The sequence below is a fragment of the Xiphophorus couchianus genome, chromosome 14 (assembly GCF_001444195.1).
Source record: "Xiphophorus couchianus chromosome 14, X_couchianus-1.0, whole genome shotgun sequence".
In the NCBI taxonomy this organism is placed as follows: domain Eukaryota; kingdom Metazoa; phylum Chordata; class Actinopteri; order Cyprinodontiformes; family Poeciliidae; genus Xiphophorus; species Xiphophorus couchianus.
Window position 1 is genome coordinate 5305148 of NC_040241.1, and position 26774 is coordinate 5331921.

The 26774-nt window shown below is 43.0% G+C and overlaps 10 protein-coding genes and 1 long non-coding RNA gene across 11 annotated transcripts; 3 read left to right on the plus strand and 8 right to left on the minus strand.

The window, feature by feature from the left end:
- Positions 1 to 17: 17 nt before the first annotated feature.
- On the minus strand, positions 18 to 1624 carry LOC114157193 (histone H1-like). Its single transcript, XM_028038054.1, has one exon. The coding sequence runs from the start codon at positions 648 to 650 to the stop codon at positions 21 to 23; it is 630 nt and encodes a 209-aa protein (XP_027893855.1). The 5' UTR covers positions 651 to 1624; the 3' UTR covers positions 18 to 20.
- Positions 1625 to 2899: 1275 nt separating this feature from the next.
- Positions 2900 to 4480, minus strand: LOC114157239 (histone H2A-like). The gene has a single exon (XM_028038104.1). The coding sequence runs from the start codon at positions 4218 to 4220 to the stop codon at positions 3834 to 3836; it is 387 nt and encodes a 128-aa protein (XP_027893905.1). The 5' UTR covers positions 4221 to 4480; the 3' UTR covers positions 2900 to 3833.
- A 22-nt stretch (positions 4481 to 4502) lies between these two features.
- LOC114157203 (histone H3) lies at positions 4503 to 5265 on the plus strand. Its single transcript, XM_028038064.1, has one exon. The coding sequence runs from the start codon at positions 4578 to 4580 to the stop codon at positions 4986 to 4988; it is 411 nt and encodes a 136-aa protein (XP_027893865.1). The 5' UTR covers positions 4503 to 4577; the 3' UTR covers positions 4989 to 5265.
- Positions 5266 to 6068: 803 nt separating this feature from the next.
- Positions 6069 to 8117, minus strand: LOC114157851 (macrophage mannose receptor 1-like). Its single transcript, XM_028039017.1, has 4 exons — positions 6886 to 8117; positions 6450 to 6797; positions 6265 to 6353; positions 6069 to 6170 (listed from the first exon to the last, which is right to left on the minus strand). Exons 1-4 carry the CDS (start codon positions 7295 to 7297, stop codon positions 6069 to 6071), a joined length of 951 nt encoding a protein of 316 aa, XP_027894818.1. The 5' UTR covers positions 7298 to 8117.
- Positions 8118 to 15470: 7353 nt separating this feature from the next.
- On the plus strand, positions 15471 to 16455 carry LOC114157264 (uncharacterized). The gene is made up of 2 exons (XR_003598111.1): positions 15471 to 15850; positions 15945 to 16455. It is a non-coding gene; the product is annotated as an uncharacterized LOC114157264 (long non-coding RNA).
- Positions 16456 to 16832: 377 nt separating this feature from the next.
- On the minus strand, positions 16833 to 17583 carry LOC114157209 (histone H3). The gene has a single exon (XM_028038072.1). The coding sequence runs from the start codon at positions 17519 to 17521 to the stop codon at positions 17111 to 17113; it is 411 nt and encodes a 136-aa protein (XP_027893873.1). The 5' UTR covers positions 17522 to 17583; the 3' UTR covers positions 16833 to 17110.
- A 35-nt stretch (positions 17584 to 17618) lies between these two features.
- On the plus strand, positions 17619 to 19475 carry LOC114157215 (histone H2A-like). Its single transcript, XM_028038078.1, has one exon. It carries the CDS (start codon positions 17879 to 17881, stop codon positions 18263 to 18265), a length of 387 nt encoding a protein of 128 aa, XP_027893879.1. The 5' UTR covers positions 17619 to 17878; the 3' UTR covers positions 18266 to 19475.
- On the minus strand, positions 19384 to 20948 carry LOC114157223 (histone H2B 1/2-like). Its single transcript, XM_028038088.1, has one exon. The coding sequence runs from the start codon at positions 20060 to 20062 to the stop codon at positions 19688 to 19690; it is 375 nt and encodes a 124-aa protein (XP_027893889.1). The 5' UTR covers positions 20063 to 20948; the 3' UTR covers positions 19384 to 19687.
- Positions 20949 to 20986: 38 nt separating this feature from the next.
- On the minus strand, positions 20987 to 22275 carry LOC114157229 (histone H4). The gene has a single exon (XM_028038094.1). The coding sequence runs from the start codon at positions 21489 to 21491 to the stop codon at positions 21180 to 21182; it is 312 nt and encodes a 103-aa protein (XP_027893895.1). The 5' UTR covers positions 21492 to 22275; the 3' UTR covers positions 20987 to 21179.
- Positions 22276 to 22295: 20 nt separating this feature from the next.
- Positions 22296 to 24380, minus strand: LOC114157188 (histone H1-like). Its single transcript, XM_028038048.1, has one exon. The coding sequence runs from the start codon at positions 22926 to 22928 to the stop codon at positions 22299 to 22301; it is 630 nt and encodes a 209-aa protein (XP_027893849.1). The 5' UTR covers positions 22929 to 24380; the 3' UTR covers positions 22296 to 22298.
- Positions 24381 to 25042: 662 nt separating this feature from the next.
- LOC114157216 (histone H2A-like) lies at positions 25043 to 26757 on the minus strand. The gene has a single exon (XM_028038080.1). It carries the CDS (start codon positions 26495 to 26497, stop codon positions 26111 to 26113), a length of 387 nt encoding a protein of 128 aa, XP_027893881.1. The 5' UTR covers positions 26498 to 26757; the 3' UTR covers positions 25043 to 26110.
- Between the last annotated feature and the right edge of the window lie 17 nt (positions 26758 to 26774).

A 26774-nucleotide genomic window follows, 5' to 3' on the forward strand; every position in this document is an offset into this window, starting at 1 on the left:
TAAAAAGCTGCAGCTGCTGTTTATTTCTTGGCCTTCTTCGCTGCGGCCTTCTTGGCTGCAGGTTTCTTTGCTGGACTTTTCTTGGCTGCGGCCTTGGGCTTCTTGACGGCGGCGGCCTTGGGTTTCTTGGCCGCGGCCTTCTTGGGGCTCTTGGCGGGCTTCTTGGCCGCTTTCTTGGCCGGAGCCTTCTTCGGGGACTTCTTGGCTGCTGCTGCCGCCGCTGCTGCGGGTTTCTTGGCGGCGGGTTTCTTGGCCGCTGCGCTCTTCTTGGCGGCGGGCTTCTTGGCCTTGACGGGAGCCTTCTTCTTCACCACCTTCTTGGCCGGTTTAGCGTCTTTGGGCTCCTTGGCGAGCTTGAAGGAGCCGGAGGCCCCCGTGCCCTTAGTCTGGCTCAGGGTCCCTTTGGTGACCAGCTTGGTGACGGCGGTGTTGATGCGCTTGTTGGCCTTGCTCACGTCCACTCCTTTCCCGGCCAGCACCTTCTTGAGGGCCGCCAGGGACATCCCCTTGCGCTCCTTGGACTCGGCCACGGCGGCCACGATGAGTTTCGGGAGGCTGGGTCCGTCCTGCTTGGCCCGGGGAGCGGACTTCTTCTTCGGGGCTTTGGCCGGAGCCTTAGCCGGCGCGGCTGCTGGAGCTTCCTCTGCCATGTCTGTTTCGTTCCTCGGAACTTGTGGAGCTCAGAGCGGGAGGCGGGACTTATAACACACATGAGAACCGTGAAGAGACAACTCAGCCCGCTGCTCTGCTGCCGCCTCGAAAAGCGGCTCCACTTTGTGTTTTCTCCGCCGACATTGAGCCTCGAAACACTCCGAAAACAAACATCTTACAAGACCAACGTTACTGAAGCAGGTAGAAAAGTCTCTCTCCTCCACGCTGAGCTCATGTTTGATGTCCGACAAGTTTCTCCTTCGTCCCAGGAGCCTTTAAAGCGGCCAGATTCTCGGTCTGTTTGCGCCGCTTGCGGGGAGTTTTCCTAGAATTTCGCCTCCGAAAACATCTAAAACCAAATTATACTAAAAGTAACAAACATGTTTCTGTTAGCAAAGACACCTGAGGACAGAATCAGAGTAAAATGGCAGCGGTGAAGTGATTTGTGGAGATAAAAGGAGACATTTTTCAGCGGATGTAAACACACCCTCAGGATCCCTGCGTGAGACAAACTGTTGATCCTCTGGCATAAACTTTCTGTCTGCAGTAAATGAAGATTCAACAGCAGCTGGTCTGAAAATCACCTCAATATCCAGATTTCGTCAGAAAGTGTTTTTTTTATTATTTTTTATTGTATCTAAGGAGCTTATGCAGGGATTTACATATTCTTACTTTATCAGTCAAAACTGGATGATTTCTAAAACATTCAGTTTATTAAAACTCGATCTTCTTTCTGACTTGTAGGTCTGAAGAGTTTTTCCACACCAACCTAGAAAAAAATAATTCCTTCATACATGAAATAATCTGTAGACATGATAAACACCAAACACACACACACCCACACACACCCACAAAGATTTCTGGTTCATTGTGATTCTCCTGCCAGGAACTATTTCATTTTTCTCAATGATCTTCATATTGTGTTACAGGAAACATGAGACAGATTCTACACTCATTATTAAATCATTTGTCATTTTATTACTTTCATTTACTTTTACTTTTATAGTGCACATCCACTATAAAGTCAGTACCAATGCTGTGCCCAAACAAAACAAATACAGGAAAAATGACCCAATTCCAACTACTTATTATAAAACCCTACAGGAAGTTATAAGTCAATAAGCTCCAGTTCCTGCTGTCTGGATGTTTTATCCTCACATTTCTTTAAGAAAGTTCTGCCTGTTATTGCTGCTGATCTGATCCAGATATTAAACTCTTCGCTCTCATCAGGCGTTTTCCCCCAGGCTTTGAAAACAGCAGTAATCAAACCACTGATAAAAAAGAACAATCTGGACAAATCACTACTGCAGAATTACAGGCCGACCTTTGACCTCCCATTCACCAGCAAAGTCATTGAAAAAGCTTTGTGTAAACAATTAACTAGCTTCCTAACTATAACCAACCTCTTTGACTCCTTCCAGTCTGGTTTCCATGGTTACCACAGCACAGAGACCGCCTTCGTAAAAGTGTTCAGTGACATCCATATAAATACGGACTGTGGCAGAACCACAGTTCTGGTTCTGTTGGACCTCAGTGCAGCTTTTGACACTGTTGACCTTGACATATTACTGAATCGACTGGAGAGTTGGGTCGGACTCTCCGGTCCAGTGCTTAACTGGTTTGAATCCTACATAAAGAACAGGGATTTCTTTGTTTCAATTGGAAACTTCTCATCAAAGAGGTCAAAGGTCACCTGTGGGGTACCCCAAGGTTCAATCCTAGGACCCCTTTTATTTGATATTTATATGATCCCACTAGCTCAGGTTATAACAGGAAATAATATTAGCTACCATAACTATGCAGATGACACACAGCTCTACATTACGATGTCACCAGGTGACCTTTGACCCCATCCAATCACTGAACAGATGCTTAGAGCAGATAAATGTGTGGATGTGCCAAAACTTTCTCCAGCTGAACAGAAACAAAACTGAAGTTATTATTTTGGACCTAAAGAGGAACGATCTAGAGTTATAGATCTAGAGTTATAGATCTAGAGTTATAGATCTATATCAGTGGTTCTTAACCTTTTTTGAGGTACCGAACCCATCAGTTTCATATGCGCATTCACCGAACCCTTCTTTAGTGATAAATATTTTTTTTTTCCAAATTCATATACAAATAAAATTTGATTGTTTATAGTTATTTCTTTGCTAGGATTTAATCAAATGAGGCTCTTGTTGCCAAAAAACCATTTCAGAAAGTTCTTCTGCTTTTAGCATCAAATCCAATCAAGATGGATTTTATCAGATTGACTTGAATATAACATCATAGTTTATGCATATGAAATAAATCACATGTGGAACAAGATCAATCTCTAATCAACCACATTGACTGTTCATTCTATGTTGCTCTTGTTCATTTTGTCCTTTGGTTTATTTCAGGATGAATTTAGAAGAAAAACAAAGATGTTATGAATTGTGAAGAAAAAGCAAAATAAAAGCAACACATGAAGACAAAGCAGCTCATTAAATCCACCGACTTTTAGTTCTCTAGAACTTTTTCTCTGATTTGCTTGGAGTATTTTTTGGCAGCCAGGAACACAGAGTTAAACTTCCAGACATTCAGGCCCGTATAACACAATCACTAAATATGTTGGAATGGCCCAGTCAAAGCCCAGAACTGAATCCAAACTATCTGTGGCAAAAGTTTAGAGAAATATATTTACAGACATTCTCTGAAGTGAATTGAGATGTTTTGGAGAAAAAAGGGCAAAACAATTAATTTAACTTTCTGTTGGTCTATAAAATAAAGTCCTAATCAAATCAAATCCTTATAAATGGTTATTAGATTAAATTTAATATAAAAACATTTTGCAAAGGACTGAAAGTTTAAATTAGGAAAATGTGTAACATGTTATATTACAGAGTGAAATAGAAGTTAAGAGAACTGCTGATGTTCAACTAGAGGTCAAGTTTTGTTGAGCAGATTAAACTATTTTATGATGATCTACAGTTTTTGCTTTGATGATTTAAAAGTTTGACATAAAACATGTCTCTGATTTCAGGTCTAAGATCAGCAAGTTTATCAAATGAGCAACAATTAAACATTAAAATAGTGAAGAATGTGAACAGAGTTATTAGTGTTTTTGGTTGGAAGCAAAGCTCTCATGATGAAGGAGTGTGTGGCTCTTAAAAGAGCCGTTGTGTGTTTGTTGCTGAGCAACAACAGCAGCAGCAGGTTTACTTGGCCTTGGCGGCCTTCTCGGTCTTCTTGGGCAGCAGCACCGCCTGGATGTTGGGCAGCACTCCACCCTGAGCGATGGTGACTCCACCCAGCAGCTTGTTGAGCTCCTCGTCGTTGCGGACGGCCAGCTGCAGGTGACGGGGGATGATGCGGGTCTTCTTGTTGTCGCGGGCGGCGTTCCCAGCCAGCTCCAGGATCTCAGCGGTCAGATACTCGAGCACAGCGGCCAGGTAGACGGGGGCTCCGGCACCGACCCGCTCCGCATAGTTGCCTTTGCGCAGCAGCCTGTGAACGCGGCCCACCGGGAACTGGAGTCCGGCTCTAGAGGAGCGGGTCTTGGCCTTCGCTCGGGTTTTTCCTCCGGTCTTTCCGCGGCCACTCATTTTGTTGCTTCTTGTTTCTGCAGACTCAAGAAAATGTGACCAGCAGCGGCTGAAAGCTGCTTTATATGTCCGCGGAGAGGAGCGGGACGATGCTGGCGACCAACCAGAAAAGCTCCCAGCAGAGCGGGACGGAGAGGCGGACTTTTTGAACGCAGCTTCCTCCAATGAGCGGCGGACATTAAGCCGGGAGGCGACGCCTCTGGGCGGCGCTGAGCTCCAGGAGGAGCCGCTAACCAACCAGGATCCGGAGCGGAGCTGCAGCGTCACAGAGACACGCCCAGAGCCGCAGCTTAAGAGCAGCGGAGCCTCGGCGGTTCGCCACATTTCTCTCCTGATCCCGAGCAGAGAAGCAGAATCATGGCCAGAACCAAGCAGACCGCCCGTAAATCCACCGGAGGCAAAGCCCCCAGGAAGCAGCTGGCCACCAAGGCAGCCAGGAAGAGCGCTCCGGCTACCGGCGGCGTGAAGAAGCCTCACCGCTACAGGCCCGGTACCGTGGCTCTGAGGGAGATCCGTCGCTACCAGAAGTCGACGGAGCTGCTGATCCGCAAGCTGCCCTTCCAGCGTCTGGTCCGAGAGATCGCTCAGGACTTCAAGACCGACCTGCGCTTCCAGAGCTCCGCCGTCATGGCTCTGCAGGAGGCCAGCGAGGCCTACCTGGTGGGTCTGTTCGAGGACACCAACCTGTGCGCCATCCACGCCAAGAGGGTCACCATCATGCCCAAAGACATCCAGCTGGCCCGCCGCATCCGCGGAGAGAGAGCTTAGAGGCTGCAGCTCCAACAAACACACAACGGCTCTTTTAAGAGCCACACACACCCAGTTTAACAGCTCTTCCTGTTGCGTCTTAAACTTTCCTGCTTTATACAGACAAATCTGGAGATTTTTTTTTTCTTTTCACACAGATCTACAAGTTTACTTTTGTCCTAAATAAAATAAGCTGTTTTATCTTATATCACCACCATTGTGCATAAAAACTGAATGTTGATCCATAACTTCAAGCCTGAATCTGATTTCTGTAGAAATAAAGTTGTTTTATTTCTTTCTCAGTCACATCTGAACCTCCATCACCATATGAAGGAAACATCACTTCAGTTTATATTTTTGCTCCTTTTCCTCATTTTATGTTCCCCATAACTAAATGTTGTAGTTAAACAATATACTAGCTTTAGTATCACAAAGTACTCAAACAAGTGTTAAATTAAGCACCATATGTTCATGCAACTTAACTTAGATTATTAAATACAGTTCAAACTATTCTTCTATACAAAAGGTCTCATTGCTGCTTCCTGATGTTTTCACATTGTTTTAAATCTATTTTGGCTCCAGAGCTGCTGCCGTTCAACAGAACTCATAATCAGAATAATGCAGTCATTTTCCTCTCTGCCTTTTTCCTCCAGTGACATATAACATTACAGAGACTTGGGACAAAATAAGTTTATTATTAATATACACACGTAGAATAAGAGTTTGACAAAAGTCACACAATCCAGTGATTGTGTGACTTTTGATCCAATCCAGTGGATCGAACCAAAAGAAGCTCAGATTAGTTCAAAGCAGCAAAACAGACCTTTATTGAATCATGAATCTTTGGTGATGAGTTTCTTGCCTCAATCCGTCAATCTTTACCTACTTCTATAAATTCTACATCAGATTAAAGTCAAGACTGTGATCCAAAATATATATAAAAAATAAAATTTAAAAAAATTCAATTCTAAAGCTAATTTTTCATTATTACAAAATCATAAAAAAACACACATTACAGATTGAGGCTGTATGATTACATTTGAACTGCCAGTGACCAGAGATATAACCAGATTTATATCGTACTAAGTTGAGATTAATAACTCAGAGTTCGGCCTTCTTCTTCTTAAAGACGTCTCCGTCAGGCTGCTCTCTCCATTTCAAGGTGGTTCCACTCATTCCATTCTCATTCAGTCTGTCCTGCAGCTGGTGAGTGAAGTATGGGTTTGGGGGATGGGTTGATTAGATTGATTAGTGCTCCAAAGGACTGTACTTTTTTTTTTTAATCTTCAAACTTTACCTTCTTCAGGATGTTTACCATCACAAGCGGATCGTTCAGATTGACAGAGTCCTCAGTCTTCAGTCTCAGCTTCACAAGCCGTTTCATTTCTACGTTTTAAACAAGAAAAATGAAGCTACACTTAAAACTGCAGCTCATGTTGTCCTACATGCACATCAATAAGTGAATACCATTTAAACACTTGCCTGGGAGGCTGTGGCAAACAAATGACCTTTTTGTTTCACATGAGCGAAACCTCCATTGCCCTGGACTCCATGTGACTCCACAAATGATTCTGTTGGAGCCTATTACGTTGAAAACGTCTGCCCAGTTTCTGTAGACAAATCTGCTCCCATCAGACCAGTGAAAGTTTGGATCTCTAAACAGACCAATCCATACAAAGGCCGGACTAGGAAGCAAACTTTGAGCTCTCTGGTTTTCTGTGTGGTTCCTGATGGTAGCCAGGTCTCTGAAGTTCTGCCTGCAGTACTTCTGAGCATCGGACCAGGATCTGGGTTCATTGACCAGAACATATTCAGGATTCTCCTGTGTGCCTGCAGTAGAGAATGAAAACGAGCAGCATTTGTACATTTTATGATCAAGTCTTTGTTAGAACTGAATGTAGTAGTTGCTTCTCATTACCGTTGTAGCAGATAAATGGGTACGAGATGCTGCAGGAATCATCCCAATATTTGCCATTTTTAGCAATCAACACACAGAACTGGTAGGCATAATAAAAATCTGGTTCATCATCAGAGGTTTCCCAGTCCCTGTATTCAGCCCCGCTCCCTGTGAAACCATCAGACCACCTCCAGTCCATCTCACTGTACAAACCGATCCAGACCTCCGATGTGTGACCAGCAGATGAAAGCGTTTCCAAAACTCGCTCCACTTCTGTGAAACTCTGGATGGTGGCCAGGTCTGTGTGTTTCTGTCTGCAGTAGGCCTGAGCTTCGCTCCAGGTGAAAGATCCACTGACAAAGTGATACTGATGCTGGTCGCATGTGGAGAGGATGAACCTCTCTGTTAGGAGAAAAACAGAAACTTTCCTCATAATCTCTCAGGGCCTTTTTCCACCAATGTAACTTTTTCACAGCATTACAGCAATTAAAAGTAATGATAGTCCATAAAAAATTAAATCAACAGAATGTTCCCATGTTCAAATCTGACCACCTCCACTATTTTATGTCTCTGTGTGCGTAACAGATCCCAGAACATCATGTTGCAGATTTTCCTACATTTTCCCCCCTCACTGTTTTTCTGGAAGGCTTTTACAACCAACATAACCACTGAGCTTGTTTCTGTAGTGTGGCCACTGAGTTTCTATTCAGTAGCCGTAGAAACTTCACCTCCTTCCCCCAGGCTGTCTCCTCAAGGAACATAATAGATGCACATTATAACTCGAGTAGCTACTCTACTGAGAAACAACTTAGGCACATTTGCAGCATTTTAATCTTCTGCCCATCTGCATTGTTTGTGTCCACAAACATGGCCAGTAGAGTCAGACTGTATTCTGATTCTAATAGGGCCATAAAGTTAATAATGGTGCAGTCCTATCGGCTATTCAGCTCAGTGTTTGGGTCTTTGTTGTCCCTGACGACGTTACGTGAGGTGATCTGGTCTCCTTTATCAAGGTGCGAATTGCTGAAAAACGTCCTGAAGAAACAACAAAAGAAGTCCAGATTTCTTGTACTGGACTTGAGAACTTAGGAATGTCTAAAAATGACTGATTACGGTTGAGTGGTTGATCTATGAAATTGAAAATACAGTCATGTATTTGTCACACAAGTATGTCAGGATTTGTCTGTCTGAAATTTGTACAAAGTGAGCGTGGGAGATCTTTTGTTTTTAAAACATGGTTTAGTCACTACACAATCCAGAGCTTCACTCTATGAAGAACATTTAGGATTTTGCAACGCTTGACTGAAATAAATTTGATTATATATACAGATGGTTCAAAAGATTTAGTTTCAAATAAAACCGGATTTGCTTTTGCTATTCCTGAACTAGATATATTTATGAAACAAAGAACATCTGACCATGTAGCTGTGTAAACAATACTGATGGACTTACAGTGGGTAGAGCAAAATTACATTGAATAAGTTCCTATATGTTCAGATTCAGTATCATCACTAATGTCTATTATAAATGTGTCATGGAGTTGGTATATGAAATGTATGAAGTTCTATTTAGAATGACACAAACTCAAATCAAGATTAAGTTTATGTGGATTCCTGCTCATAAAGATATAGAAAGGAATGATATGGCAGGTGTCTTTAAAACAAAGTAGAAGTGTGGAAATAGTGTATTGTACATCTGAAATAAAATCAATTACTACGGGCAAAATGAAATCTGAATGGCAACAATTGTGTTAGGAAGGAACTAAAGGTCGTCATTTATTTCATAGACAAAAGAAAGTAAGGAATATAGAAATAATGGGAGAAAATTAAGAAAAGAACAAGCAGGAATGACAAGATTGCGGCTCGGACTGGATTAAATAAAACTTTACACTTGATAGGTAAACATCCAACAGGTAGTTGTGAGTGTGGATATGGATATGGAAACAGTAGAACATGTAATAATTCATTGTGAAAAGTAAATATTAAGTAGAGAGAAGCTAAAACAAGAAGTTAAGAAATATGATATAGAGACATTAAAACTTAATAAAATATTAATTAAACATAAAATAACTAAAGCAGTTATTAAATTTTTGAAGGAAACAGGATTATAAGAATTTAGATTAAAGGGAGATCCTCTGGTTCAGATGGCGATAATACATCTTACCGCTAGATGTCACCCGCCGGTAAAAATGACAAAGAAGAAGAAAGAGGGTTTGAGCTTGTTGAATTTCTCTCAACCATGTTACAAGTTTGCTGACCCTTCATAAAATTAAAAATTAAAAACTGCAGCTTTCCCATTCATTTCCAATCCACCAGCAACTTCTGTCTAGAGTCCATGGAATAGTCGTTCAAAACACCAATAAAACAAATTACATGGTTTATGACAAACTAGAACTGGAACTTTTATGTCTTTTTCTCTGACCGTTCCCCGCCGTGTTCCTTGGGATTCATGAAGATCTTTGGTCTCTCCATTCTGTGAAAATCCTCTGATTCAGTTATGAAACAAATGGATTGATGCTGACATTACAGACAATACAACTATTTCCATATAAAATGGCCTCAATTTGTTTCAACTAGATGTGATTATTTGGTGTCAGAGCCAAGGGACCAGGATCACCTGAAACTAAAACAGTAAGAGCAAAAAAAATAACTATGAACTAAAATGGAGACTCATTTCAGAGTTCTTGAGACACTGCCCCCTAGTGTGCAGGGGCACACTTGGGGGCAGTCACCCTAATCAGTCACCCTAACACTGTATAACACCCCCCCCCCCCCCAACTCCCACCCAGCCCAATTTCAATATGGGGGGGGGAGGCTGGTTGGTCAGTGTGGTAGATTTCTCAAACACTGACATCATCATCATTCCATAGATGAAGGAAAACTGTGATGTCACAACTAGAGTCATGCTTGTGATGTCATCAGCACTGTATGTATGTAGCAAACTGCTACCTTCTTGTCATAGCTTCCTGCACTACTGACGAGTTCAGACGTACGCAAAGCGCTTTCAGAAGGAGATTGTTTGCAGAAAAAGACAGATTTGAACCAGCACTGTTTTGTATAAACATGTCATATCCAACACAACAATACTCCAACGGTGGGATGAGACCCCAGCAGTCAGATTTTATAGCTGAACAACAGCAGCAAGGCTGGGAAGAGAACAGACCTGTGATGGACTTCCAGAGAGAGATCCAAAGACTCGGATCTCTTTTTGAAATGGAGAGAGCGAAATGGTTTGACGAGACCCAAAAGCTGGCCTCCACCCAAAAAGTACTACAGGAGACAAAAAATGAGCTGCAGAGGCAGAAAACTCTTAAGGAGATTTTCATGAAAATGAGCAGAGAGTTAAAGACAGAACTAGAGGCAGTAAAGACGTTTAGCAGTCCAGAAGCTATAAACGCTTCTGACAAGATGCAGCTGAACTATAATGATGACAACAAGGAGAAACGTCTGCAGAGAGAGCTAGATCAGATGACGACTTCTTACCAACACCTGAAATGGACGTATGAAGCTGATGTTTCTACGCTAAGACAACAAAACAAGGATTACCAGCTCGAAATAACTCGTTTGAACGAAGCACATCTGGAAAAAGCCAGGAACGACCTTGAGCTCATCAACACACTGAGAGCAGAAAAAGAAAGTCTGGACCAGAGAAGGAGAGAAGAGTTGTCTGTCCTGCAACAACAATCCAATCAGACAATAAGACAACTTAAAAGTATTCTGGATCTGGCTACTATTTCTTTTGAGGGACTTAAAGCCAGACATGAAGTCGAAGTTTCTGGCCTGATGCAGCAGGCAGACATTTTGAAGCAGGATGTAGCTAAAGAGAGGGAAGCTTCCTCACTGAAAATCATGGAGCTTGAAGATGAGAAGAAACATCTTATAAAAGAACTAACTGACTTCCAGAAACTGCACTCTGGCTGTGAGTTTAGTTTCAAAATGGAGCAGGAAAAAATGAAATCTCACCTTAAAGACGGAAATGAATTTGAACCACCAGGAAAAAACATGGCAAAGTGTCAAGAAGGAAATGAAAAAGACACAAACAGCATTTTTGACTCTGCAGCCAAAAATCAGGACCATCACTTAGAAGAAACACTGGAAGAGGACATTGATGTTCCTCATGGATCGAACAAGGAGGCAAATAATTTTATGGTAGAGAGAGAACCTGAGGCCACAGACGTGAGAGACAGCTGTGTGGCAAATCAGTCAGAGGAACCAGTGGAGGCAGCGGGCAAGAAAACATCCGTATGGAAAAGGATACAGGACAGTTTTAAGCTAAAAAAATCACAACAGAAGAAGAGCAAGAAAACGTCCTAATAGAGCAACTAGGAGAAAATATCTAGTTAATTTCTGAACCGTTTGCAAAACCCCCCAAAAAATCTCTTATTTTAGACCAGAAAAAAAAAATGGCCGTGGGTTTTCTCCGGGTGCTCCGGTTTCCCCCCAGGATTTCAAAAATGATGTAAATTGGGGTGATTGACTATAATGAACATTGTCCTCAAGAAAGGTAGCATTAATTTCTAGAAAACTGAATTTGCAAACGGTTCAGATTAGAGAAACATAATGTCAGGTGAGAGTTGCTCTCCACAGGTTGCTCTCCACAAGTTGCTCTCCACAAGTTGCTCTCCACAAGTTGCTCTCCACACGTTGCTCTCCACAAGTTGCTCTCCACAAGTTGCTCTCCACAGGTTGCTCTCCACAAGTTGCTCTCCACAGGTTGCTCTCCACACGTTGCTCTGCACACGTTGCTCTCCACAGGTTGCTCTCCACAGGTTGCTCTCCACAGATTGCCTTTTGTCACCAGTGTCTAGATGCAGTCAAGGTTTTGATGGGATCCGTCTTAGTTGCCTTAGCGTCGCGTCTCTGCTTTTTGCAGATGTGATGAGGTCCTATTGGCTTCAACAGCTGTGAGCAAATAAACTTTGTTGTCGGCCTAACAAGGCGAATGCCTGAACTGGAAAAGGAGTGGCCCTTGGTGGCCCTTGGTGGCCCTTGGTGGCCCTTGGTGGCCCTTGCTGGCCCTTGGTGGCCCTTGGTGGCCCTTGGTGGCCCTTGGTGGCCCTTGCTGGCCCTTGGTGGCCCTTGGGGCCCTTGCTGGCCCTTGGTGGCCCTTGCTGGCCCTTGCTGGCCCTTGGTGGCCCTTGGTGGCCCTGCCCATTCAGATTTCTGGCTCCCCACAAGACAGACTATGAAGATACTTTGAACTAACCAATAGCATACAAAGCTAATGCTGATGTTACACCTGTGAGTCACTAAGGAGAGTCTTGAAGCTCAGCACAGATGGACAGAGTACAGAAAAGATGTTGCAGTTTTTTTCCAAATAATCATGTAAGTTGACTAATGTTGTTGTATCCACAAAATGTTGGCTAGATGATGACTAGTTAATTAATGCCAATATATCATGAAATGCCTGTTAACATAAATATTAATGTTGCTGTTAACCCATGTAATATTCCTTGATAGATAGTTGTTGCCAGGAATAAACCCAGTTCTCTTTATTTTCTTTGCAAAAGTTGTTCTCACTGTTGCTTTTGATATATTTCAAAGAAATGTTTATTGTCACAACAGAAGGAGCAAAGAGTCGGAGAGGAGACAACAGACCAGAGGTCAGCAGCAGGACCATGATGTAGGATCTTCTGTTACCTGAGAATAATTTGCTTAAGACGAGCAAATTATTACTTATTAATAATTTGTTTATCACTAAGATAAGTAATAAGCAAATTATTACTTATCATACAGATAAGTAATAATTTGCTTATTCTCTAATTTCCACCCATACAAACACAAAACCAACACAATGCTTATGACCCACACAAATACAGGCTACAAGCACACAAATGTAGACACGTTGTGTGTCTGACCCACACAAAGACAAACACACACAATGTTACACAGCCACACACACAAACATATATTCCTACATAGCTTATTTCTTACAAATTACACTACGTTATAAAAATAGTCAAATAAACCTTACCTAGTAGATATGAACTCTCCTCTTGCCGGTTCTCAGGCTCAGATTCTGTCTGTGACACCCAGAGGAGGTGAAATGATCCCATACGCTCCATTTCGTTTCTTTTTGTAAATATTTCTGACAAAATGTAACTGTCTAAAAGTCTGTTACACAATTTTTTTGTTTAATTTTTAGCTTCACTAAATTTTTAGCTTCACATTTAGATATGGAAAAAGTTTGAGTCACAAAAAAACCCCAAGCAGTTTTGAATCTGAACTCAGATCCAGAACCGCACAGCATTCTGGGAGATGTAGGCAGAGGAATGACTTTCGGAGTTCTTCCTCGCTCTCTCTTTGGTTACCTAGCAACTTAGCCATTCTTTGGGTACCTAGCAACGACCTTTTGCGTAACTTGCACAGCAGCAGTTTCAGGTTTGGCCACTGTGCCTCATAACTGGAAAAAAAAAATTAAAAAAACAAACATGTGGAGTTAAAACTGGATAAAATAGGACATTTCACGTCACCAGTTTATAGTATTTTGGATAATTAAAACAAAAGACTAATAAATAATGATCAATATTAACAATTATTGACAGACTGATGTGAAATACTTTTACTGCTATGAGTTTTTCAGCTTTATTGTCCAGCTTACATTCAATAGAGATCTAAAAAACTCGTTTCCTTCCCTTGTGAAGTGACGTTTACAAATGTAGCCTGGGAATCATTTAGCCTCACAGGACACAATAACTGGGGGTCCTTAATGTGCAGAATATTTTATTTCCAGTTGAGACAGATTAAACAAAGCTGTCATTAAAATACTGACTGCTTATCGCATAAATGAGAATGTACCGACATATTTCAACAAGTGATGTATATATTTACCAATTTTCTGCCAAATCTGTCTCCCGCAGATGAAACACTTACAGTTCACATCCACGTTCGGCACGTAGCTTAGCAACACAGGAAGACAACAAGATGCATTTCCTGCCCCGTCTTGGGAAACAGCATTGAAACACTGCTCTCTGGTGGTCAAAATGTGCAGCACCCGAGACCAACTACCTGCACATATTTAAATATAAAGAACAAATAAAATTACATAACTGAACCAAAATAATTCGACATAACATTTATTTCTGTCCAGAGTTGCAAAATCCTAAATGTTCTTCATAGAGTGAAGCTCTGGATTGTGTAGTGACTAAACCATGTTTTAAAAACAAAAGATCTCCCACGCTCACTTTGTACAAATTTCAGACAGACAAATCCTGACATACTTGTGTGACAAATACATGACTGTATTTTCAATTTCATAGATCAACCACTCAACCGTAATCAGTCATTTTTAGACATTCCTAAGTTCTCAAGTCCAGTACAAGAAATCTGGACTTCTTTTGTTGTTTCTTCAGGACGTTTTTCAGCAATTCGCACCTTGATAAAGGAGACCAGATCACCTCACGTAACGTCGTCAGGGACAACAAAGACCCAAACACTGAGCTGAATAGCCGATAGGACTGCACCATTATTAACTTTATGGCCCTATTAGAATCAGAATACAGTCTGACTCTACTGGCCATGTTTGTGGACACAAACAATGCAGATGGGCAGAAGATTAAAATGCTGCAAATGTGCCTAAGTTGTTTCTCAGTAGAGTAGCTACTCGAGTTATAATGTGCATCTATTATGTTCCTTGAGGAGACAGCCTGGGGGAAGGAGGTGAAGTTTCTACGGCTACTGAATAGAAACTCAGTGGCCACACTACAGAAACAAGCTCAGTGGTTATGTTGGTTGTAAAAGCCTTCCAGAAAAACAGTGAGGGGGGAAAATGTAGGAAAATCTGCAACATGATGTTCTGGGATCTGTTACGCACACAGAGACATAAAATAGTGGAGGTGGTCAGATTTGAACATGGGAACATTCTGTTGATTTAATTTTTTATGGACTATCATTACTTTTAATTGCTGTAATGCTGTGAAAAAGTTACATTGGTGGAAAAAGGCCCTGAGAGATTATGAGGAAAGTTTCTGTTTTTCTCCTAACAGAGAGGTTCATCCTCTCCACATGCGACCAGCATCAGTATCACTTTGTCAGTGGATCTTTCACCTGGAGCGAAGCTCAGGCCTACTGCAGACAGAAACACACAGACCTGGCCACCATCCAGAGTTTCACAGAAGTGGAGCGAGTTTTGGAAACGCTTTCATCTGCTGGTCACACATCGGAGGTCTGGATCGGTTTGTACAGTGAGATGGACTGGAGGTGGTCTGATGGTTTCACAGGGAGCGGGGCTGAATACAGGGACTGGGAAACCTCTGATGATGAACCAGATTTTTATTATGCCTACCAGTTCTGTGTGTTGATTGCTGACAATGGCAAATATTGGGATGATTCCTGCAGCATCTCGTACCCATTTATCTGCTACAACGGTAATGAGAAGCAACTACTACATTCAGTTCTAACAAAGACTTGATCATAAAATGTACAAATGCTGCTCGTTTTCATTCTCTACTGCAGGCACACAGGAGAATCCTGAATATGTTCTGGTCAATGAACCAAGATCCTGGTCCGATGCTCAGACGTACTGCAGGCAGAACTTCAGAGACCTGGCTACCATCAGGAACCACACAGAAAACCAGAGAGCTCAAAGTTTGCTTCCTAATCCGGCCTTTGTATGGATTGGTCTGTTTAGAGATCCAAACTTTCACTGGTCTGATGGGAGCAGATTTGTCTACAGAAACTGGGCAGACGTTTTCAACGTAATAGGCTCCAACAGAATCATTTGTGGAGTCACATGGAGTCCAGGGCAATGGAGGTTTCGCTCATGTGAAACAAAAAGGTCATTTGTTTGCCACAGCCTCCCAGGCAAGTGTTTAAATGGTATTTACTTATTGATGTGCATGTAGGACAACATGAGCTGCAGTTTTAAGTGTAGCTTCATTTTTCTTGTTTAAAACGTAGAAATGAAACGGCTTGTGAAGCTGAGACTGAAGACTGAGGACTCTGTCAATCTGAACGATCCGCTTGTGATGGTAAACATCCTGAAGAAGGTAAAGTTTGAAGATTAAAAAAAAAAAGTACAGTCCTTTGGAGCACTAATCAATCTAATCAACCCATCCCCCAAACCCATACTTCACTCACCAGCTGCAGGACAGACTGAATGAGAATGGAACGAGTGGAACCACCTTGAAATGGAGAGAGCAGCCTGACGGAGACGTCTTTAAGAAGAAGAAGGCCGAACTCTGAGTTATTAATCTCAACTTAGTACGATATAAATCTGGTTATATCTCTGGTCACTGGCAGTTCAAATGTAATCATACAGCCTCAATCTGTAATGTGTGTTTTTTTATGATTTTGTAATAATGAAAAATTAGCTTTAGAATTTAATTTTTTTAAATTTTATTTTTTATATATATTTTGGATCACAGTCTTGACTTTAATCTGATGTAGAATTTATAGAAGTAGGTAAAGATTGACGGGTTGAGGCAAGAAACTCATCACCAAAGATTCATGATTCAATCAAAGGTCTGTTTTGCTGCTTTGAACTAATCTGAGCTTCTTTTGGTTCGATCCACTGGATTGGATCACACTGTCTGACTTTTGTCAAACTCTTATTCTACGTGTGTATATTAATAATAAACTTATTTTGTCCCAAGTCTCTGTAATGTTATATGTCACTGGAGGAAAAAGGCAGAGAGGAAAATGACTGCATTATTCTGATTATGAGTTCTGTTGAACGGCAGCAGCTCTGGAGCCAAAATAGATTTAAAACAATGTGAAAACATCAGGAAGCAGCAATGAGACCTTTTGTATAGAAGAATAGTTTGAACTGTATTTAATAATCTAAGTTAAGTTGCATGAACATATGGTGCTTAATTTAACACTTGTTTGAGTACTTTGTGATACTAAAGCTAGTATATTGTTTAACTACAACATTTAGTTATGGGGAACATAAAATGGGGAAAAGGAGCAAAAATATAAACTGAAGTGATGTTTCCTTCATATGGTGATGGAGGTTCAGATGTGACTGAGAAAGAAATAAAACAACTTTATTTCTACAGAAATCAGATTCAGGCTTGAAGTTATGGATCAACATTCAGTTTTTATGCACAATGGTGGTGATATAAGATAAAACAGCTTATTTTATTTAGGACAAAAGTAAACTTGTAGATCTGTGTGAACAGAAAAAAAAAATTCTCCAGATTTGTCTGTATAAAGCAGGAAAGTTTAAGACGCAACAGGAAGAGCTGTTAAACTGGGTGTGTGTGGCTCTTAAAAGAGCCGTTGTGTGTTTGTTGGAGCTGCAGCCTCTAAGCTCTCTCTCCGCGGATGCGGCGGGCCAGCTGGATGTCTTTGGGCATGATGGTGACCCTCTTGGCGTGGATGGCGCACAGGTTGGTGTCCTCGAACAGACCCACCAGGTAGGCCTCGCTGGCCTCCTGCAGAGCCATGACGGCGGAGCTCTGGAAGCGCAGGTCGGTCTTGAAGTCCTGAGCGATCTCTCGGACCAGACGCTGGAAGGGCAGCTTGCGGATCAGCAGCTCCGTCGACTTCTGGTAGCGACGGATCTCCCTCAGAGCCACGGTACCGGGCCTGTAGCGGTGAGGCTTCTTCACGCCGCCGGTAGCCGGAGCGCTCTTCCTGGCTGCCTTGGTGGCCAGCTGCTTCCTGGGGGCTTTGCCTCCGGTGGACTTACGGGCGGTCTGCTTGGTTCTGGCCATGATTCTGCTTCTCTGCTCGGGATCAGGAGAGAAATGTGGCGAACCGCCGAGGCTCCGCTGCTCTTAAGCTGCGGCTCTGGGCGTGTCTCTGTGACGCTGCAGCTCCGCTCCGGATCCTGGTTGGTTAGCGGCTCCTCCTGGAGCTCAGCGCCGCCCAGAGGCGTCGCCTCCCGGCTTAATGTCCGCCGCTCATTGGAGGAAGCTGCGTTCAAAAAGTCCGCCTCTCCGTCCCGCTCTGCTGGGAGCTTTTCTGGTTGGTCGCCAGCATCGTCCCGCTCCTCTCCGCGGACATATAAAGCAGCTTTCAGCCGCTGCTGGTCACATTTTCTCCAGTCTCCAGAAACAAGAAGCAACAAAATGAGTGGCCGCGGAAAGACCGGAGGGAAAACCCGAGCGAAGGCCAAGACCCGCTCCTCTAGAGCCGGACTCCAGTTCCCGGTGGGCCGCGTTCACAGGCTGCTGCGCAAAGGCAACTACGGAGAGCGGGTCGGTGCCGGAGCCCCCGTCTACCTGGCCGCTGTGCTCGAGTATCTGACCGCTGAGATCCTGGAGCTGGCTGGGAACGCCGCCCGCGACAACAAGAAGACCCGCATCATCCCCCGTCACCTGCAGCTGGCCGTCCGCAACGACGAGGAGCTCAACAAGCTGCTGGGTGGAGTCACCATCGCTCAGGGTGGAGTGCTGCCCAACATCCAGGCGGTGCTGCTGCCCAAGAAGACCGAGAAGGCCGCCAAGGCCAAGTAAACCTGCTGTTGCTCAGCAACAAACACACAACGGCTCTTTTAAGAGCCACACACTCCTTCATCATGAGAGCATCAAATCCTCTTTAGCACATTGTTTGTTGTTCTAATAGGTTTTGGTTGTACATCATTTCGTCCAGCGGTGTCTTAAAGTCATTTACAATAGAAAGTCAAACTGCTTTGTTGTGATGGGAATTTCGACTCTTTTTAGAGAGCCGGTTCTTTCGGCTCCCCAACTGCCCTTAATAAATTCTCATCTCCAGTTCCATATACAATATTTGTAAATAGGAATATTTCATAATAAATCCTCTTTCATTCAGTGTTATACAACCTTAATTTTATGCATTATGTTGTGAAAGCAGACATTATGTTTGTGTACCATTTTTAATGAATCTTTATATCTTTAACAAAAACAAATGAACAGAATAGTGCAAAGAAATCAGATCCATAATTATTCAATCTTCAAAATTATCTTTAATCTTCAGCCAGATGTTCTTCTCTTAGCTCATTATGGGCATTTTAAACACATACTAATCAAAAACTTTTGATTTTTCTGACAACAGCAGTGCTTTAGTTTTTTATTTTGAACAGCTGCTCTGACTGCAGCTTCTGTACAGTGGAAAGAAAATGCTGTTACATTTATTACTGTCATATGCAGAACAAAAGCTGTTATACAACAAAAGCTGAAATAATGCCGGACACTTTTCATAGTGATGATCAGATTTGGGCCAGTGAGAAATTTTAGGATGGTCAATACACCAACACTGGTCCTTCTGCTGACTCTGGTAGAGGTCAGAGGTGATGGGCCCTCTGAAGCCCCGCTTCAGGCTCGTGTCGGCTTGTTGAAAACCACGTGACTGGCAGCAAACGAGGCCTCGCAGTGCATGGGTCACGTGACTGCTTCATTTTGCGTGTCGGTTTTCAAAATAAAGGCGTGATGAGCCGCTGCTTCATTGGTTATTGTATTTGATCGCATCAGGGGAGGATTTGTCTTCAGCAGTGGCCGAAATAAAAGGAACCTTTTCTAGTTCATGTGCATTAATGATTTTGATGATGGCACTCATCAAAGTGTAATGTTTGTTATTAATTTTCTCAATGGTTGATTATGGTATATTTTATGACATATTTGTGTTTATTATGTAAAGCTTCGAAACCTCAATGTTGCTGAAATGTGCTGCACAAATGAACTTGATTGAAAAGGAGCCAGCAAGAAGAAAAAATCTGACATCTAATACTTTGAGATGATCATTCACAAGGTTCTTAAATGATAAAGAATTAAACCTTCACCTCCAAAATTTCTCACCTTCTTGAAATTTCCACCATTTCTTTGTTCTGCAAAAATATATCAGTCATGATCAAAGCTCTCCAGATGCAGTGAGTGGCTCTTAAAAGAGCCGTTGGGTTGGAGCATCAGCAGCAGAGCTGGTTACTTGGAGCTGGTGTATTTGGTCACAGCCTTGGTTCCCTCGGACACGGCGTGCTTGGCCAGCTCACCGGGCAGCAGGAGGCGCACAGCGGTCTGGATCTCCCTGGAGGTGATGGTGGACCGCTTGTTGTAGTGAGCCAGACGGGAGGCCTCGGAGGCGATGCGCTCAAAGATGTCGTTGACGAAGGAGTTCATGATGCTCATGGCCTTGGAGGAGATCCCGGTGTCGGGGTGGACCTGCTTCAGCACCTTGTACACGTAGATGGCGTAGCTCTCCTTCCTGGTCCTTCTCTTCTTCTTGCCTCCTTTGCCGGCCGTTTTGGTGACCGCTTTCTTGGAGCCCTTCTTGGGCGCAGACTTGGCGGGTTCGGGCATGTTGTCTCTGGAAACTTACAGCGACGAATGAGCTGCTGGAGAGGAAACAGCTGATATTATACATGCTGTATGGAAATTGAGCTGCAGCGTCTCCTGGCTGTGATTGGACGGCCCAGTGGATCAGGAAGGGTTTGAATTGAAGCCACGTGATGACAAAGAAAGGGCGGGAATCGAGAACGTTCTCCAGAAAAGTGAAACCATAAAAGCAAACACTTCAAATTTTCACTGCTTTTCAGGTTATTTTGTTGCTTGTTCTGCGCGCGTTTGTTGAGATACAGAAACTTTTTCAAGATTTATGTAGAAACAAATTCTATGAAAATTCTGTATTTCTCATAAACGGCAAGAAATGCTGATATGCTTCACTTTTACCTAAAACAAAGCGATTTAATAAATTCTCATTAAAAACCACAGAGAGCTAAAACCTCATTTGAAAATAAACACATAATCTTTCGTTTTTTGTTCAGAAACGGTGAGTAGAACCTCCCAATTTCACTTCATCTTTTTTCTAATTTAAAACAAAACATAAAATGTTTGGCCTACAAAAGAAAAAGACTTTACCCTGGATAAAAGATAAAAGTTAATCTTTCATCATGTCTTACTCTGCATATGATTAATTTATTCTTTCAATAGAATTTTTTAGGGTTCTTCCAAAAGAAATATAATTGAAAATTAAAATTCCTTAAGAAACTAACTTGTAACAATTCTGTCGTTTTTCAAGACTGAACTTGTAGTCTCTCTCCATCACATAGTGTAAAGTTCTTCCTCTACATTTCATGAGAATACATTTACATTTAAATTCACTTTTGATATTTCAGTTTAAATATCTCCCTGTGGATTCACTGATAAAGCAGAATAGTCTAATGAGTTCATGTATTGCCAGTTTAACCCTCAAACCTTCAGTAAAAAAAATCAGTGGAAACAAAACTTTACATTTTGTGTGAACAAGCAGCTACAATTCTTTGTTTTGTCAGATTAATATTAATATAGATACATTTTTACACTCATAGGTCGCTTATGGAGAGATTCGGTTGCATCAGACAGAAATTCAGCTCATGATCCGATCAGTGTTTGGCCCTGAAAAGGGCCTTTGTTTGGTTCAGTGAGCAAAGTTGTCGGTTTAACCCCCGAAGCCGTACAGAGTGCGGCCCTGCCTCTTCAGAGCGTACACCACGTCCATGGCGGTGACGGTCTTCCTCTTGGCGTGCTCGGTGTACGTGACGGCGTCACGGATGACGTTCTCCAGGAACACCTTGAGCACACCGCGGGTCTCCTCGTAGATGAGACCGGAGATCCGCTTGACTCCCCCGCGGCGAGCCAGACGGCGGATAGCGGGCTTGGTGATTCCCTGGATGTTATCGCGGAGAACTTTACGGTGCCGCTTGGCGCCTCCTTTACCGAGACCTTTGCCTCCTTTTCCTCTGCCGCTCATTTTGTTTTCTTCTTCTGTGGAAACACAAAGACGAATGTGAGCGCGAGCTGCGGAGCGTCGCTTTTTATGTGTGAGCTGCGGACCTATGAGGAGCCGAGCTCAGCAGCTCCTCCTACAAGCCAGATTGAGAACGTTCTTTTTAAAGCATTAATTGAACTTTGATGAACTGAAATTATTGGGTGAATCAAACTCCGCTCAACAGAGTCTGAAAGGAACAAACATCAAATAAATGTAGTTCTACTGGCTGTCATGTGAAGTTTGTGTTGATGCTTTTGTGCAGCTGAGGAACATGTGAGGGATTTCTGAAGCAACTTTCACTCCATGTAACTTGTCAATGATCAACATGAAAAGTTCATTTTATAAATGATGTGGCTGTTTAAACATTGTGACTTTCCTGATTCATGGTGACAGGAAGTGAGCGCTGTGTGAGCCTTTTGCTGGCTTTCCATCTATTCATTTGTGAACAGTGAAGTAATAAGCAGCGGCCAAAGACTCGTGTAGCATAAAGACACTAGATGAGAAGAAAAAGAGTGAAAGTTGATGTCTTCCACATATACTGGTATCCAGCCAAATGAGGTGAATCCTTTCTGAGAAGTGGAAATCCCTTGACTGTTAAAGTAGTGTGCAACATGTGGCAGCTACATTAATTAATTAATAAGCCATATAGGTATAAAGTGGTGTAAAAGTGTTGAAGTCGCGTGTATGAAGTAGAATGTGGGGTCAGTCAAAGTAAAGGACGAGCTCTTCAGCAGAATGTGTGTTGGCTCTTAAAAGAGCCTTTGGTGAGTAAAAAGCTGCAGCTGCTGTTTATTTCTTGGCCTTCTTCGCTGCGGCCTTCTTGGCTGCAGGTTTCTTTGCTGGACTTTTCTTGGCTGCGGCCTTGGGCTTCTTGACGGCGGCGGCCTTGGGTTTCTTGGCCGCGGCCTTCTTGGGGCTCTTGGCGGGCTTCTTGGCCGCTTTCTTGGCCGGAGCCTTCTTCGGGGACTTCTTGGCTGCTGCTGCCGCCGCTGCTGCGGGTTTCTTGGCGGCGGGTTTCTTGGCCGCTGCGCTCTTCTTGGCGGCGGGCTTCTTGGCCTTGACGGGAGCCTTCTTCTTCACCACCTTCTTGGCCGGTTTAGCGTCTTTGGGCTCCTTGGCGAGCTTGAAGGAGCCGGAGGCCCCCGTGCCCTTAGTCTGGCTCAGGGTCCCTTTGGTGACCAGCTTGGTGACGGCGGTGTTGATGCGCTTGTTGGCCTTGCTCACGTCCACTCCTTTCCCGGCCAGCACCTTCTTGAGGGCCGCCAGGGACATCCCCTTGCGCTCCTTGGACTCGGCCACGGCGGCCACGATGAGTTTCGGGAGGCTGGGTCCGTCCTGCTTGGCCCGGGGAGCGGACTTCTTCTTCGGGGCTTTGGCCGGAGCCTTAGCCGGCGCGGCTGCTGGAGCTTCCTCTGCCATGTCTGTTTCGTTCCTCGGAACTTGTGGAGCTCAGAGCGGGAGGCGGGACTTATAACACACATGAGAACCGTGAAGAGACAACTCAGCCCGCTGCTCTGCTGCCGCCTCGAAAAGCGGCTCCACTTTGTGTTTTCTCCGCCGACATTGAGCCTCGAAACACTCCGAAAACAAACATCTTACAAGACCAACGTTACTGAAGCAGGTAGAAAAGTCTCTCTCCTCCACGCTGAGCTCATGTTTGATGTCCGACAAGTTTCTCCTTCGTCCCAGGAGCCTTTAAAGCGGCCAGATTCTCGGTCTGTTTGCGCCGCTTGCGGGGAGTTTTCCTAGAATTTCGCCTCCGAAAACATCTAAAACCAAATTATACTAAAAGTAACAAACATGTTTCTGTTAGCAAAGACACCTGAGGACAGAATCAGAGTAAAATGGCAGCGGTGAAGTGATTTGTGGAGATAAAAGGAGACATTTTTCAGCGGATGTAAACACACCCTCAGGATCCCTGCGTGAGACAAACTGTTGATCCTCTGGCATAAACTTTCTGTCTGCAGTAAATGAAGATTCAACAGCAGCTGGTCTGAAAATCACCTCAATATCCAGATTTCGTCAGAAAGTGTTTTTTTTATTATTTTTTATTGTATCTAAGGAGCTTATGCAGGGATTTACATATTCTTACTTTATCAGTCAAAACTGGATGATTTCTAAAACATTCAGTTTATTAAAACTCGATCTTCTTTCTGACTTGTAGGTCTGAAGAGTTTTTCCACACCAACCTAGAAAAAAATAATTCCTTCATACATGAAATAATCTGTAGACATGATAAACACCAAACACACACACACCCACACACACCCACAAAGATTTCTGGTTCATTGTGATTCTCCTGCCAGGAACTATTTCATTTTTCTCAATGATCTTCATATTGTGTTACAGGAAACATGAGACAGATTCTACACTCATTATTAAATCATTTGTCATTTTATTACTTTCATTTACTTTTACTTTTATAGTGCACATCCACTATAAAGTCAGTACCAATGCTGTGCCCAAACAAAACAAATACAGGAAAAATGACCCAATTCCAACTACTTATTATAAAACCCTACAGGAAGTTATAAGTCAATAAGCTCCAGTTCTTGCTGTCTGGATGTTTTATCCTCACATTTCTTTAAGAAAGTTCTGCCTGTTATTGCTGCTGATCTGATCCAGATATTAAACTCTTCGCTCTCATCAGGCGTTTTCCCCCAGGCTTTGAAAACAGCAGTAATCAAACCACTGATAAAAAAGAACAATCTGGACAAATCACTACTGCAGAATTACAGGCCGACCTTTGACCTCCCATTCACCAGCAAAGTCATTGAAAAAGCTTTGTGTAAACAATTAACTAGCTTCCTAACTATAACCAACCTCTTTGACTCCTTCCAGTCTGGTTTCCATGGTTACCACAGCACAGAGACCGCCTTCGTAAAAGTGTTCAGTGACATCCATATAAATACGGACTGTGGCAGAACCACAGTTCTGGTTCTGTTGGACCTCAGTGCAGCTTTTGACACTGTTGACCTTGACATATTACTGAATCGACTGGAGAGTTGGGTCGGACTCTCCGGTCCAGTGCTTAACTGGTTTGAATCCTACATAAAGAACAGGGATTTCTTTGTTTCAATTGGAAACTTCTCATCAAAGAGGTCAAAGGTCACCTGTGGGGTACCCCAAGGTTCAATCCTAGGACCCCTTTTATTTGATATTTATATGATCCCACTAGCTCAGGTTATAACAGGAAATAATATTAGCTACCATAACTATGCAGATGACACACAGCTCTACATTACGATGTCACCAGGTGACCTTTGACCCCATCCAATCACTGAACAGATGCTTAGAGCAGATAAATGTGTGGATGTGCCAAAACTTTCTCCAGCTGAACAGAAACAAAACTGAAGTTATTATTTTGGACCTAAAGAGGAACGATCTAGAGTTATAGATCTAGAGTTATAGATCTAGAGTTATAGATCTATATCAGTGGTTCTTAACCTTTTTTGAGGTACCGAACCCATCAGTTTCATATGCGCATTCACCGAACCCTTCTTTAGTGATAAATATTTTTTTTTTCCAAATTCATATACAAATAAAATTTGATTGTTTATAGTTATTTCTTTGCTAGGATTTAATCAAATGAGGCTCTTGTTGCCAAAAACCATTTCAGAAAGTTCTTCTGCTTTTAGCATCAAATCCAATCAAGATGGATTTTATCAGATTGACTTGAATATAACATCATAGTTTATGCATATGAAATAAATCACATGTGGAACAAGATCAATCTCTAATCAACCACATTGACTGTTCATTCTATGTTGCTCTTGTTCATTTTGTCCTTTGGTTTATTTCAGGATGAATTTAGAAGAAAAACAAAGATGTTATGAATTGTGAAGAAAAAGCAAAATAAAAGCAACACATGAAGACAAAGCAGCTCATTAAATCCACCGACTTTTAGTTCTCTAGAACTTTTTCTCTGATTTGCTTGGAGTATTTTTTGGCAGCCAGGAACACAGAGTTAAACTTCCAGACATTCAGGCCCGTATAACACAATCACTAAATATGTTGGAATGGCCCAGTCAAAGCCCAGAACTGAATCCAAACTATCTGTGGCAAAAGTTTAGAGAAATATATTTACAGACATTCTCTGAAGTGAATTGAGATGTTTTGGAGAAAAAAGGGCAAAACAATTAATTTAACTTTCTGTTGGTCTATAAAATAAAGTCCTAATCAAATCAAATCCTTATAAATGGTTATTAGATTAAATTTAATATAAAAACATTTTGCAAAGGACTGAAAGTTTAAATTAGGAAAATGTGTAACATGTTATATTACAGAGTGAAATAGAAGTTAAGAGAACTGCTGATGTTCAACTAGAGGTCAAGTTTTGTTGAGCAGATTAAACTATTTTATGATGATCTACAGTTTTTGCTTTGATGATTTAAAAGTTTGACATAAAACATGTCTCTGATTTCAGGTCTAAGATCAGCAAGTTTATCAAATGAGCAACAATTAAACATTAAAATAGTGAAGAATGTGAACAGAGTTATTAGTGTTTTTGGTTGGAAGCAAAGCTCTCATGATGAAGGAGTGTGTGGCTCTTAAAAGAGCCGTTGTGTGTTTGTTGCTGAGCAACAACAGCAGCAGCAGGTTTACTTGGCCTTGGCGGCCTTCTCGGTCTTCTTGGGCAGCAGCACCGCCTGGATGTTGGGCAGCACTCCACCCTGAGCGATGGTGACTCCACCCAGCAGCTTGTTGAGCTCCTCGTCGTTGCGGACGGCCAGCTGCAGGTGACGGGGGATGATGCGGGTCTTCTTGTTGTCGCGGGCGGCGTTCCCAGCCAGCTCCAGGATCTCAGCGGTCAGATACTCGAGCACAGCGGCCAGGTAGACGGGGGCTCCGGCACCGACCCGCTCCGCATAGTTGCCTTTGCGCAGCAGCCTGTGAACGCGGCCCACCGGGAACTGGAGTCCGGCTCTAGAGGAGCGGGTCTTGGCCTTCGCTCGGGTTTTTCCTCCGGTCTTTCCGCGGCCACTCATTTTGTTGCTTCTTGTTTCTGCAGACTCAAGAAAATGTGACCAGCAGCGGCTGAAAGCTGCTTTATATGTCCGCGGAGAGGAGCGGGACGATGCTGGCGACCAACCAGAAAAGCTCCCAGCAGAGCGGGACGGAGAGGCGGACTTTTTGAACGCAGCTTCCTCCAATGAGCGGCGGACATTAAGCCGGGAGGCGACGCCTCTGGGCGGCGCTGAGCTCCAGGAGGAGCCGCTAACCAACCAGGATCCGGAGCGGAGCTGCAGCGTCACAGAGACACGC

Excerpts from the sequence above, each read along its gene's own strand:
- LOC114157188 (XM_028038048.1), bottom strand. The coding sequence starts at position 22,928 with ATGGCAGAGGAAGCTCCAGCAGCCGCGCCGGCTAAGGCTCCGGCCAAA.
- LOC114157193 (XM_028038054.1), bottom strand. The coding sequence starts at position 650 with ATGGCAGAGGAAGCTCCAGCAGCCGCGCCGGCTAAGGCTCCGGCCAAA.
- LOC114157239 (XM_028038104.1), bottom strand. The coding sequence starts at position 4,220 with ATGAGTGGCCGCGGAAAGACCGGAGGAAAAACCCGAGCGAAGGCCAAG.
- LOC114157203 (XM_028038064.1), top strand. The coding sequence starts at position 4,578 with ATGGCCAGAACCAAGCAGACCGCCCGTAAATCCACCGGAGGCAAAGCC.
- LOC114157851 (XM_028039017.1), bottom strand. The coding sequence starts at position 7,297 with ATGAGGAAAGTTTCTGTTTTTCTCCTAACAGAGAGGTTCATCCTCTCC. Across the intron at positions 6,798-6,885 it reads CCCATTTATCTGCTACAACG|GCACACAGGAGAATCCTGAA; the intron begins GTAATGAGAAGC and ends TCTCTACTGCAG. Across the intron at positions 6,354-6,449 it reads TGTTTGCCACAGCCTCCCAG|AAATGAAACGGCTTGTGAAG; the intron begins GCAAGTGTTTAA and ends TTTAAAACGTAG.
- LOC114157215 (XM_028038078.1), top strand. The coding sequence starts at position 17,879 with ATGAGTGGCCGCGGAAAGACCGGAGGGAAAACCCGAGCGAAGGCCAAG.
- LOC114157223 (XM_028038088.1), bottom strand. The coding sequence starts at position 20,062 with ATGCCCGAACCCGCCAAGTCTGCGCCCAAGAAGGGCTCCAAGAAAGCG.
- LOC114157216 (XM_028038080.1), bottom strand. The coding sequence starts at position 26,497 with ATGAGTGGCCGCGGAAAGACCGGAGGAAAAACCCGAGCGAAGGCCAAG.
- LOC114157229 (XM_028038094.1), bottom strand. The coding sequence starts at position 21,491 with ATGAGCGGCAGAGGAAAAGGAGGCAAAGGTCTCGGTAAAGGAGGCGCC.
- LOC114157209 (XM_028038072.1), bottom strand. The coding sequence starts at position 17,521 with ATGGCCAGAACCAAGCAGACCGCCCGTAAGTCCACCGGAGGCAAAGCC.